The sequence below is a fragment of the Bombina bombina genome, chromosome 4 (assembly GCF_027579735.1).
Source record: "Bombina bombina isolate aBomBom1 chromosome 4, aBomBom1.pri, whole genome shotgun sequence".
Classification (NCBI taxonomy): domain Eukaryota; kingdom Metazoa; phylum Chordata; class Amphibia; order Anura; family Bombinatoridae; genus Bombina; species Bombina bombina.
The window spans coordinates 454,068,106-454,080,142 of NC_069502.1; the positions used below are offsets into that span (position 1 = coordinate 454,068,106).

The 12,037-nt window shown below is 42.5% G+C and overlaps 1 protein-coding gene across 3 annotated transcripts in view; it reads right to left on the reverse strand.

Moving 5' to 3' along the window:
• Positions 1-12,037, reverse strand: part of ARMC9 (armadillo repeat containing 9) — a 935,599-nt gene that overhangs the window by 404,855 nt on the left and 518,707 nt on the right. For all 3 annotated transcript variants that reach the window (XM_053710306.1, XM_053710304.1, XM_053710305.1), the window contains one exon: positions 5,634-5,745. In XM_053710306.1, coding sequence (XP_053566281.1) covers positions 5,634-5,745 — 112 coding nt within the window. The remainder of the gene's footprint in view (positions 1-5,633; positions 5,746-12,037) is intronic.

The window sequence follows — 12,037 nt, forward strand, 5'->3', positions numbered from 1 at the left end:
TGTCTTGTAAGATGTATCGAGTCCACGGATTCATCCTTACTTGTGGGATACCAATACCAAAGCTTTAGGACACGGATGAAGGGAGGGACAAGACAGGGACCTTAAACGGAAGGCACCACACTGCTTGTAGAACCTTTCTCCCAAAAATAGCCTCAGAAGAATCAAAAGTATCGAATTTGGAAAATTTGGAAAAAGTATGAAGTGAAGACCAAACCGCCTTACAAATCTGTTCAACAGAAGCCTCAATTTTAAAAGCCCATGTGGAAGCCACAGCTCTAGTAGAATGAGCAGTAATTATTTCAGGAGGCTGTTGTCCAGCAGTCTCATAGGCCAAACGGATGATGCTTTTCAGCCAAAAGGAAAGAGAGGTAGCCGTAGCCTTTTGACCTCTCCGTTTACCAGAATAAACAACAAACAATGAAGATGTTTGACGGAAATCTTTAGTTGCTTGTAAGTAGAACTTTAAAGCACGAACCACATCAAGATTGTGTAACAGACGTTCCTCCTTTGATGAAGGATTAGGACACAGAGAAGGAACAACAATCTCTTGATTGATATTCTTATTAGAAACAAGCTTAGGAAGAAACCCAGGTTTGGTACGCAAACCCACCTTATCTGCATGGAAAACAAGGTAAGGGGAATCACATTGTAAAGCAGATAGCTCAGAAACTCTTCGAGCCAAAGAGATAGCTACTAAAAACAAAACTTTCAAAGATAGAAGCTTAATATCTATGGAATGCATAGGTTCAAACGGAACCCCTTGAAGAACTTTAAGAACTAAGTTTAGGCTCCATGGCGGAGCAACAAGTTTAAATACAGGCTTGATTCTTACCAAAGCCTGACTAAATGCTTGAACGTCTGGGACATCTGCCAGACGTTTGTGTAGTAGAATAGACAAAGCAGATATTTGTCCTTTTTAGGGAACTAGCTGATATTCTAGGAATCCTAATCTTACTCCAAGAGTAACCTTTGGATTCACACCAATAAAGATATTTGCGCCAAATCTTATGATAGATCTTCATGGTGACAGGCTTTCTAGCCTGAAACAGGGTATCAATGACCTTGGATTAGAAGGTCCTGCCTCATTGGCAGAGTCCACGGTGGAACCGAGGACATGTCCACTAGGTCTGCATACCAAGTCCTGTGTGGCCACGCAGGTGCTATCAGAATCACAGAAACTCTCTCCTGCTTTATTCTGGCAACCAGACGTGGGAGGAGAGGAAACGGTGCAAATACATAGGCCAGATTGAAGGACCAAGCCACTGCTAGAGCATCTATCAGTACCGCCTTGGGATCCCGGGACCTGGACCCGTAACGAGGAAGTTTGGCATTCTGACGGGACGCCATCAGATCCAATTCTGGTGTGCCCCATAGCTGAATCAGCTGGGCAAATACCTCCGGATAGAGTTCCCACTCCCCCGGATGAAAATTCTGACGACTTAGGAAATCCGCCTCCCATTTCTCTACTCCTGGGATGTGGATTGCTGAGAGATGGCAAGAGTGATCCTCTGCCCATCGGATTATTTTGGTTACCTCCATCATCGCTAGAGAACTCCTTGTTCCTCCTTGATAATTGATATAAGTTGCAGTCGTGATGTTGTCCGACTGAAACCTGATGAATTTGGCCGCAGCAAGCTGAGGCCATGCCTCAAGCGCATTGAATATCGCTCTCAGTTCTAGAACGTTTATCGGAAGAAGAGATTCCTCCCGAGACCATAAGCCCTGTGCTTTCAGGGAGTTCCAGACTGCACCCCAGCCTAGCAGGCTGGCATCTGTCGTTACAATGAGCCACTCTGGCCTGCGGAAATACATTCCCTGAGACAGGTGGTCCTGAGACAACCACCAGAGAAGAGAATCTCTGGTCTCCTGGTCCAGATGCAGTTGAGGAGATAAATCTGCATAATCCCCATTCCACTGTTTGAGCATGCATAGTTGCAGTGGTCTGAGGTGTAGGCGGTCAAAAGGAACTATGTCCATTGCCGCTACCATGAGTCCGATTACCTCCATACACTGAGCCACTGATGGCCGAAGAATGGAATGAAGAGCTCGGCAAGTGGTTAAGAGTTTTGATTTTCTGACCTCCGTCAGAAATATTTTCATTTCTACCGAGTCTATCAGAGTCCCTAGGAAGGAAACTCTTGTAAGAGGGAAAAGAGAACTCTTTTTTATGTTCACCTTCCACCCGTGAGATCTCAGAAAAGCCAACACAATGTCCGTGTGAGACTTGGCTAGCTGGAAAGTCGACGCCTGAATTAAGATGTTGTCTAGATAAGGCGCCACTGCTATGCCCCGTGGTCGTAGAACCGCCAGAAGGGACCCTAGCACCTTTGTGAAAATTCTGGGAGCCGTGGCCAACCCGAAGGGAAGGGCCACAAACTGGTAATGCCTGTTTAGAAAGGCGAATCTGAGAAATTGATGATGATCTCTGTAAATAGGGATGTGTAGATATGCATCCTTTAAGTCCACGGTAGTCATTATTGATCCTCCTGGATCAGAGGTAGAATTAGAATAGTCAGAATAGTCTCCATCTTGAATGATGGAACTTTGAGGAACTTGTTTAGAATTTTGAGATCCAAGATTGTTCTGAAAGTTCCCTCTTTTTTGGGAACCACAAAGTCTCTTTTGGGACTGGGTGGATCACTCCCATGGTATGTAGGTCTTCTACACAGCGTAAGAACGCCTCTCTCTTTGTCTGGTTTACAGACAATCGAGAAATATGAAAACTCCCCCTTGGAAGGGAGTCTTTGAATTCCAGAAGATATCCCTGGGACACAATTTCTAAAGCCCAGGGATCGTGAACATCTCTTGCCCAAGCCTGAGTGAAGAGAGAGAGTCTGCCCCCTACTAGATCCGGTCCCGGATCGGGGGCTACCCCTTCATGCTGTCTTAGAGGCAGCTGCAGGCTTCTTGGTCTGTTTACCCTTGTTTCAAGCCTGGTTAGGTCTCCAGACGGACTTGGATTGGGCAAAATTCCCCTCTTGCTTTGCAGAAGAGGAAGCTGAAGTGGGACCACTCTTAAAGTTCCGAAAGGAACGAAAATTATTTTGTTTGTTCCTCATCTTATTTGATCTATCCTAAGGGAGGGCATGACCTTTCCCTCCAGTGATGTCTGAAATAATCTCTTTCAGTTCAGGCCCAAATAGGGTCTTTCCTTTGAAAGGGATGTTCAAAAGTTTAGATTTAGATGACACATCAGCAGACCAGGACTTAAGCCATAACGCCCTGCGTGCTAAAATGGCAAAACCTGAATTCTTTGCCGCTAATTTAGCCAGTTGAAATGCGGCATCTGTAATAAAAGAATTAGCCAACTTAAGGGCCTTAATTCTGTCCATAATCTCCTCTAATGGAGTCTCCATCTGAAGAGCCTCTTCTAGAGCCTCAAACCAGAAAGCAGCTGCAGTAGTTACAGGAACAATGCACACAATAGGTTGGAGAGAAAAACCTTGATGAACAAAAATTTTCTTCAGGAGACCCTCTAATTTTTTATCCATAGGATCTTTGAAAGCACAACTGTCTTCGAAAGGTATAGTTGTACGCTTAGACAGAGTAGAAATAGCTCCCTCCATCTTAGGAACTGTCTGCCACGAGTCCCGCATTGTGTCATATAAGGGAAACATTTTTTTAAAAACAGGAGGGGGAGTGAACGGAATACCTGGTCTATCCCACTCCTTAGCAATAATATTCACAATCCTCTTAGGGACTGGAAAAACATCAGTGTAAACAGGGACCTCTAAGTATTTATCCATTTTACACAATTTCTCTGGGACCACTATAGGGTCACAATCATCTAGAATCGCTAATACCTCCCTGAGCAATAAGCGGAGATGTTCAAGTTTAAATTTAAAGGCCGTCATATAAGAATCTGTCTGAGGAAGCGTCATTCCTGAATCAGAAATTTCTCCCTCAGATAACAAATCCCTCACCCCTACTTCAGAGCATTGTGAGGGCATATCATATACAGCTACTAAAGCGTCAGACGGCTCAGCATTTTTCCTTAACCCAGAGCTGTCCCGCTTTCCTTGTAAACCTCTGTGAGGGTTGTATTCATAACTGTGGCCATGTCTTGAAAAGTAAATGAATTTGACGCACTAGAGGTACTTGGCGTCACTTGTGTGGGCGTTACTGGTTGTGACACTTGGGGAGAGCTAGATGGCGAACCCTCATTTACTTCTGACTGAGAATCATCTATTGCTCTATTTTTAAGTGCTAATATATGTTCTTTATAGTTTATAGACATATTAGTACAATTGGGACACATTCTAAGAGGGGGTTCCACAATGGCTTCCAAACATATTGAACAAGGATTTTCCTTGGTGTCAGACATGTTAAACAGGCTAGTAATGTAACAAGCAAGCTTGGAAAACACTGCAATCAAAGTAAATAACAATTAGAAATAAAACGGTACTGTGCCTTTAAGAGAAAAAAAGCTGCACAAATTCTGCAAAACAGTGTAAAAAAGCAGTAAACTTAACAAAATGTTTACAGTAGTATCATACAGCCTTAGTAACTTTGCACAGCTATGCAAATAAACAATTAACCCCTTAATAGCAAAACCGGATTGAAAAAACGGCAAAACCGGTAAAAAAGACTTTCAGCACCTTGCCACAGCTCTGCTGTGGCGCCTACCTGCCCTTCAGAACGATTTGTGGGGGAAAAAACTTCTTTTACAGCCCTCAAACACAGCAGGAACCTCTGAAGAAGCAGTTAGATGTCTCTGAGGAAAAGAAACTGCGCAACTGAGGCGTGAAAATAGGCCCCTCCCACCTCACTCGATGTTTTGAGGCCTATCAGAAAAACACCATAGTGTCTCTAAATTAACCATGTGGGTTAAAAAACCCTAAAACAAGCCACAAGGACCCCTTTAGTCCCTTCAAAAAAACGTTATAATTGCATCATTTACTGAATAAACAAAAACGTTTTTTCCTAACAGTGTCACCAGTAACTAATGAGCCCTTCATGCAAGCTGAAATTCCTATCCAAGTGTCTGAATACAGCTTACCCTTCCCTCATGGGGATATTGCCAACCTTTTCTAGAATTAACACAGTCTGTCTAGAAAAATATAGACTGAACATACCTCATATGCAGCTTAGCATGCAAACCGTCCCCCCAACTGAAGTTTTCCTGTACTCTTCAGCCCTTTTGAGAACAGCAGTGGATCTTAGTTACAAAGTGCTAAGATCATCATCCTCCTTGCAGAAATCTTCATCCCTTTTCTGCCAGAGAGTAAATAGTAAACACCGGTACCATTTAAAATAACAAACTTTTGCTTGAGAAATAAAAAACTAACATTTTTGTCACCACACTCGCTCTGCCCTTCCTAGTACTTAGAGTAGGCAAAGAGAATGACTGGGGGGTGGAGCTAAGGAAGGAGCTATATAGACATCTCTGCTGTGGGTGCTCTCTTTGCCACTTCCTGTAGGGAAGGAGAATATCCCACAAGTAAGGATGAATCCGTGGACTCGATACATCTTAAAAGAGAAAAGCTTTTTGGCAATTTCTATCAAAGCCGGCAAGTTTTTGACCATCGGGTCCGGAATGAGATCTATATCCAAGGAACATAAAGATAGAGCTGAATTGTCCTTTGCAAAATAATCAAAAATGAGGGAGGTGCAGAGAACTGTGCATTACTCACCCAGCGTAAAGCCTGCAAAATTAAAGCTTTCAGACGGTCATTTCCAAATATAAGATCCTTCTTCAGCTTTTCATAATCCAAAGAAGGCAACAAAGGCACATCATGAGGCTTCCTAAAATAAACATAGAACAATAAAGAGATTTAAAAGATATAAGAAGAATGGTGAACAGATAGTCCTACAAATATTATTTCAAGCCTTAGGGGAGCATCACTTATTCATTTTCAAAAAGGTTTCTAGAAAGAGATCCTTTTTATTAAGAAGTTACCATCTCTTCAAAAACATCACTATACACACCAAGAAACAATATAATTTCACAGTGAAAACATTGATTTTGAATACATTCCAGAGTGTTACTCTTCCGGGGGGCTCTTGTTATGATCAGAAGTTGGATGCTAACATGCAATGTTGTGCTACTCTTTTAAGTAGACCAGTCCTTTCCATAGAAAAAACATGGAGTGTTGATTTATTTAAAAAGTAGGTTCAAAACAAATTGTGATTACTATGAATTAAACATGTTTTTTTCTTAAATTCTTATTAAAGGGACATGAAACCCCAATTTTTCTTTCATAATTCAGATAGAGAATACAATATTAAACAACTGTTCAATTTACTTCTATTATTAATTTGGCTTCAGTGTCTTGGTATCCTATATTGAAGGAGCAGCATTACACTACTTAGCTAGCTGAACAGATCAGTAAGCCAATATCAAGAGGCATATGTGTGCAACACTGTGCAGCGACCAATCAGCAGCTAGGTACCATCTTCTGAGCCTTCCTAGGTCTAGGTATGTTTTTTTAACAAAGGATACAAAGAGAATGAAGCAAATTAGATAATAGAAATAATTTGGAAAGTTGTTGGAAATTGTATGCTATTCCTGAATCATGAAAAACAATTTTTGAGTTTCATGTCCCTTACAAAATAACATAATTTATGGAAGAACTTACCTGATAAATTAATTTATTTCATGGTGGCGAGAGTCCACGAGCTGTTACGTATGGTATATACATTCCTACCAGGAGGAGGCAAAGTTTCCCAAACCTTGAAAGCCCATAAATAACGCTCCCACCTCACACATACCTTAGTTTTACGAATAGACAAGTGGTGAGAAGTAAAAGCCAATAAAGAAGAGAAGGAAAAAAGATGTGCTTTAAACAAAAATATAACCCCAAATGGGTGGGGCCTCGTGGACTCGCGCTACCATGAAAGAAATTAATTTATCAGGTAAGTTCTTACATAAGTTATGTTTTAATTCATATAGGTGGCGAGAGTCCATGAGCTAAGTATGGGGTATACTACCCAAGATGTCGAAGTCCACGAGTAACAAGAAAGGGAGGGATAAAATAAAACAGATTTTTTCACTGAGATTAAATCCAAAACCCAAATTATGTATTTTATAACAAAAAAATAAAATATAGGCATAATTATTAAACTGGGACAGCTGCCTGAAGGACCTTTCTACCAAAAGCTGCTTCTGACGGGGCAAAAACATAAAAAAGGAAAAATTTTGTAAATGTATGCAGAGAAGACCAAGTAGCCGCTTTGCAAATTTGATAATCTGAAGCCACATTCTTGAAATCCCAATATGTAGCAACCGATCTAGTAGAATAAGATGTAATTCTCTGAGGTGGAGGCTGACACGCCTCTAAATAAGCTTTGTGATTCAAAAGTTTCAACCAAGAGGCTAAAGAAATAGAGACCTTCTGGCCTTTCTTAGGACCAGAAAAAAGAACAAACAGAATAGAAGTCTGTCTGAAATCCTTAGTAGCATCAACATAATATTTCAAAGCTCTAACAACATCCAAAGAATGCAAAGCTTTTCAGTAGCATTTTTAGGATTATGACACTAGGAGGGAACCATAATTTCCCTATAAGTGTTGTGTTAGTTAACACTTTAAGTAAAAATTGAAAATTAGTTTGCAAAACAACTTTATCCTGATGAAAATCATATAAGGAGACTCACAAGAGAGAGCAGACAATTCAGAAACTCTTCTTGCAGAAGAGATAGCCAAAAGAAACAACAATAAAGTAGTTTAATGTCCAATGTATGCATAGGTTCATTTAATTAACAAACAGATAAGAGCCAACCGGCACTACAATCCAAAAGAGTGGGCAAAACTTAACAAATAAGAATATTTCTATGAGATAGGGTGCAAATCCTCCAAAATAACAATTAAATTACACAAAGAGAGAAAGTATGGGGCTTACAGCACTATTTCCCCTACTGATAAAACATAGCCTTTATTTATAAATTAAAATCATTAACAGAAGGTAATATCACATCTAATCACCCTGCTCACATACCACCCTTCCACTGGGTGAGGTTACATAGTACTGAAAAAAGCAAGGAATAAGAAAATAAAATTTAAAAATGCTAAAAATCCTTTTTTTTTTTGTAGTATGTTTATAGAAGAAATAGCCCTGTCTACTTTAGGGATAGTCTCCCATAGCTCTAAATTAGCAACAGGTAAAGGATACCATTTTTTAAACCTAGAAGAAGGATTAAAAGAAGTACCAGGTTTAGACCATTCCTTAGTAGCATCTGGCCTGTCGGGGCGACACACGTTTTGCTTCAGATAGATAAGTTAAATTCTTGTGGTCAGTAAGAATGAGCACTGGCACGCTAGTACCCTCGAGAAGATGCCTCCATTCCTTAAGTGCCAAAATTATAGCCAGTAATTCCCTGCTGCCAATTTCATAATTGCACTCCGCTGGAGCCAATTTCCTAGAGAAGAAACCACACGGATGCAAATAACTGTCAGGTGTAGGACGTTGAGACAAGAAGGCACCTACTCCAGTCTCAGATGCATCGACCTCAAGAACGAAAGGCAGGACAGGGTTAGGATGAGCCAGAACTGGAGTGGCAGCAAAGGCAGTCTTAAGACTATCAAAGGCCTTAATGGCAGTAGGTGACCAATGGAGTGGATCATTCTCTTTACGGTTCATGTCTGTGATAGGTTTGAACAAGGAAGAAACGTTTTTAATAAACTTTCTATAGTAATTGGCGAACCCCAAAAAACGTTGAATAGACCGAAGACCTACTGGGCGAGGCCACTGCAGAACTGCAGATAACTTGTCAGAAACCATGGAGAACCCTGCAACGGAGATAACATAACCTAGGAAGGTTACTTGAGTCTGATGGAACTCACATTTCTCGAGTTTACAAAACATTCTTAATGGTAAGACGATTAAGACCCCTTAACTCGCCACCCTTTTTCTTCACAAAGAAGAAGCCAGCCCCTGCAGGAGAGCAGGATTTGCGGATGATCCCCCGCGACAGAGCATCGGCAACATACTCCTCCATAGCACAATTCTCTGCAACAGACAGAGGGTACACCCGGCCCCGAGGAGGAATGGCTCCGGGTTGCAGGTCTATGGCACAATCGTAAGACCGGTGAGGAGGCAATGTACCGGCACGGACCTTGTCAAACACGTCTAGTAACTCTCGGTACTCCTCTGGCAATTGAGATACCGAAGAAGTGCACAAGACTTTAACTGGTTTCCGAAGACAAGTGGAAATACATTGCGGTGACCATGACAAAATTTCGGACCTGCGCCAGTCCAGACTGGGATTGTGCTTTTGGAGCCAGGGATAACCCAGAACAACCGGAAAATGCGGAGAATCACCTGGAACTGGAGGGTTTCAAAAAGGAGAGCCCCAACAGCCATGGACAATGGAGCAGTTTCGTGAGTAACGAGTACGGGCTGAAGGGGCCTGCCATCAATGGCCTCAATAGCAAGCGGAACGGACCGATGCAAAACAGGAATGGAGTGCTTTGATACAAAAGCACTGTCAATGAAATAGCCCGCAGCTCCGGAGTCAACAAGAGCCTGAGTGACTATGGAGGAGTCCACCCAGGAAACGACAACCGTGACCAAAGGTTTCTCCTTAAGTGGTTCCAGGGACGAGGATAAACCACCCAAGGTCTGCCCCCGACAGGACCTTAGGTGTGAGCGTTTCCCGGCCGTGTAGGACAAGACTTCAAAAGGTGACCCTGTAACCCACAATAGAGGCAGAGCCCCTCCCTCCTCCTAAAGGCCATCTCCGCCGCGGAGAGATGCGTGAATCCCAGCTGCATCGGCGCAGCAGTACCTGGTGACTCGGGACCAGAAGGCATGGGAGGAGAGGGAGGCATTGGTGGGAATGAACACGTAGGAGACAATGGAACAGGAGGCTTCCGCAAGCGCTCCTTGAAAGAGGGCCTCTCTCTGAGTCTGATGTCAATTAGGATCAAAAAAGACACTAATGCCTCGAGATTCTCAGGTAAATCTCTGACAGCAAGATACAGAAGAAACAAACGATGGCACTATCTCTGACAGCAACTTCGTCTTTGATCGCATCAGAGAGCCCATGAAAGAAGGCGGCAACAAGGGCTTCATTGTTCCAACCTACCTCTGCGGCAAGCGTACGGAACTCAATAGCATACTGAGAAACAGATCTTGTACCTTGCTGAATGGACATGAGTAGTTTAGCAGCAGAGGAAGAGCGAGCCGGAACATCAAATACCCTTCGAAAGGAGGCCACAAATTCAGGGTAATTTGAAATCACAGGTTTATTAGTCTCCCACAAGAAATTAGCCCGGGCAAGAGCTGTGTCAGAGTAACGAGATGAGAAATCCCACCTTAGCTCTGTCAGAGGGAAACGCCTGAGGTAACATCTCAAAGTAAATGCCCACCTGGTTCAAAAACCCTCTGCACTGAATAGGATCGCCTCCATATCGCTGAGGTAGAGGTGCAGAACCGGACATGCTCCTGGTAGGCATAGGTGCAGCAGCGGAGACAGGAGCAGCCATAACTTGCGGGACACTTTGGTCCAAATGTGCAGTGCGAGTCAGCAGGGTTTGCAGGGATAGTGCAAATTGATCCAAGCGGTGATCCTGTTCATCCATCCTGGAAATGATGGCAGGTAAGGTGGATTATTAGCACCATCAGGATTCATGGCCCTTGCGTAATGTCAGGGTGCCAGGAATCAGACTGAGACGAGAAGTGCAAAAATAACCTTTATTAATAGCAAAAAATAATAAAAAATCCACAAGTCAAATAACAAGCCAGGAGTCAAAACCAGAGCTGGTAGTGAGACGAGCCGAGTCAGGAGCCAAAGCGAATAGTCAGACGAGCCGGAATCAGGAACAAGGATTAACAGCAGAGTCAGGAACAAGCCAGGGATCAGGAACCAGGAAGGACGTCAGGCAGCCAGGTAAAACACAGGAGCTCTCACAAACAGGTCTGAGACAACGCAAGGGCAAAGCATACTGAACAGAGGCCCTTTAAATAATAAGTTTCACATGGATGATGCACAACAGTCTAGCCATAAAAGGAAGTGCAGGCAATGAGCAGCATCCCCCACAATGCACCAAGACAGGAAGAGAGGTGAGTAAAATGGCTGCCAGCAGCACATGGCAAACGCAACAGGGAAAAAACCCTGACAACACATGAATGTCCTGCGACACATACCATAGCAATGCCCAACAGAACCTAGAGGAATTGTAACCTTTAAATTATAGCTACCTAAATGTACATATCTTAGCTCATTTCCCTAATTAGCACTCACCAATAAACTGGATAGAAGCAGAAGAAAGTAGACACTACAAAACACACTCGGATTAATCCTTATTTATAAAACCTATCTAACAAGTGTCATGCAATTTTGAGGGCGAAACCCCCAGAAGAGTACATGTAATTATATATTCATTTTATTTATACAGTTCTGTTCAAACATTTTAGTCAGGTGTGAAAAAATACTGTTTAGTAAGAATACATACAAAAAAAAAAAAAATTATGCTTACCTGATAAATGTATTTCTCTTGTGGTGTATCCAGTCCACTGGTTCATCCATTACTTGTGGGATATTCTCCTTCCCAACAGGAAGCTGCAAGAGGACACCCACAGCAGAGCTGTCTATATAGCTCCTCCCCTAACTGCCACCCCCAGTCATTCGACCGAAGACAAGCAAGAAAAAAGGAGAAACTATAGGGTGCAGTGGTGACTGTAGTTAAAAATAAAAAACACCTGCCTAAAAATGACAGGGCGGAAAAAAGATGAGATTCCCTCTTCAACAGAGAACAAGCTTGAAGGGACCTAAAAATTGCCAGAGTTCTAGAACATTGATTGGTAACCTCGCCTCCCAAGAATCCCAAATGACTTGTGCTGTTAGAGATCCCCAAACAGTTCCCCAACCTGAGAGACTCCGTAATAATCACAGTCTAGGTAGGATGAGAAAAAGAAGCCCCCTGAATAATTAACAGATGATCCTGCCACCAAGCTAGATACTGATTTGTACTGGGATCCAAAAATATCCTTTGAGACAGCTGAGTATAATCCCTGAACCATTGACGCAGCATACAAAGCCGAAGAAGCATCATGTGAAATTGAGCAAATGGAATTACATCTTAGCCTGCAATCATGA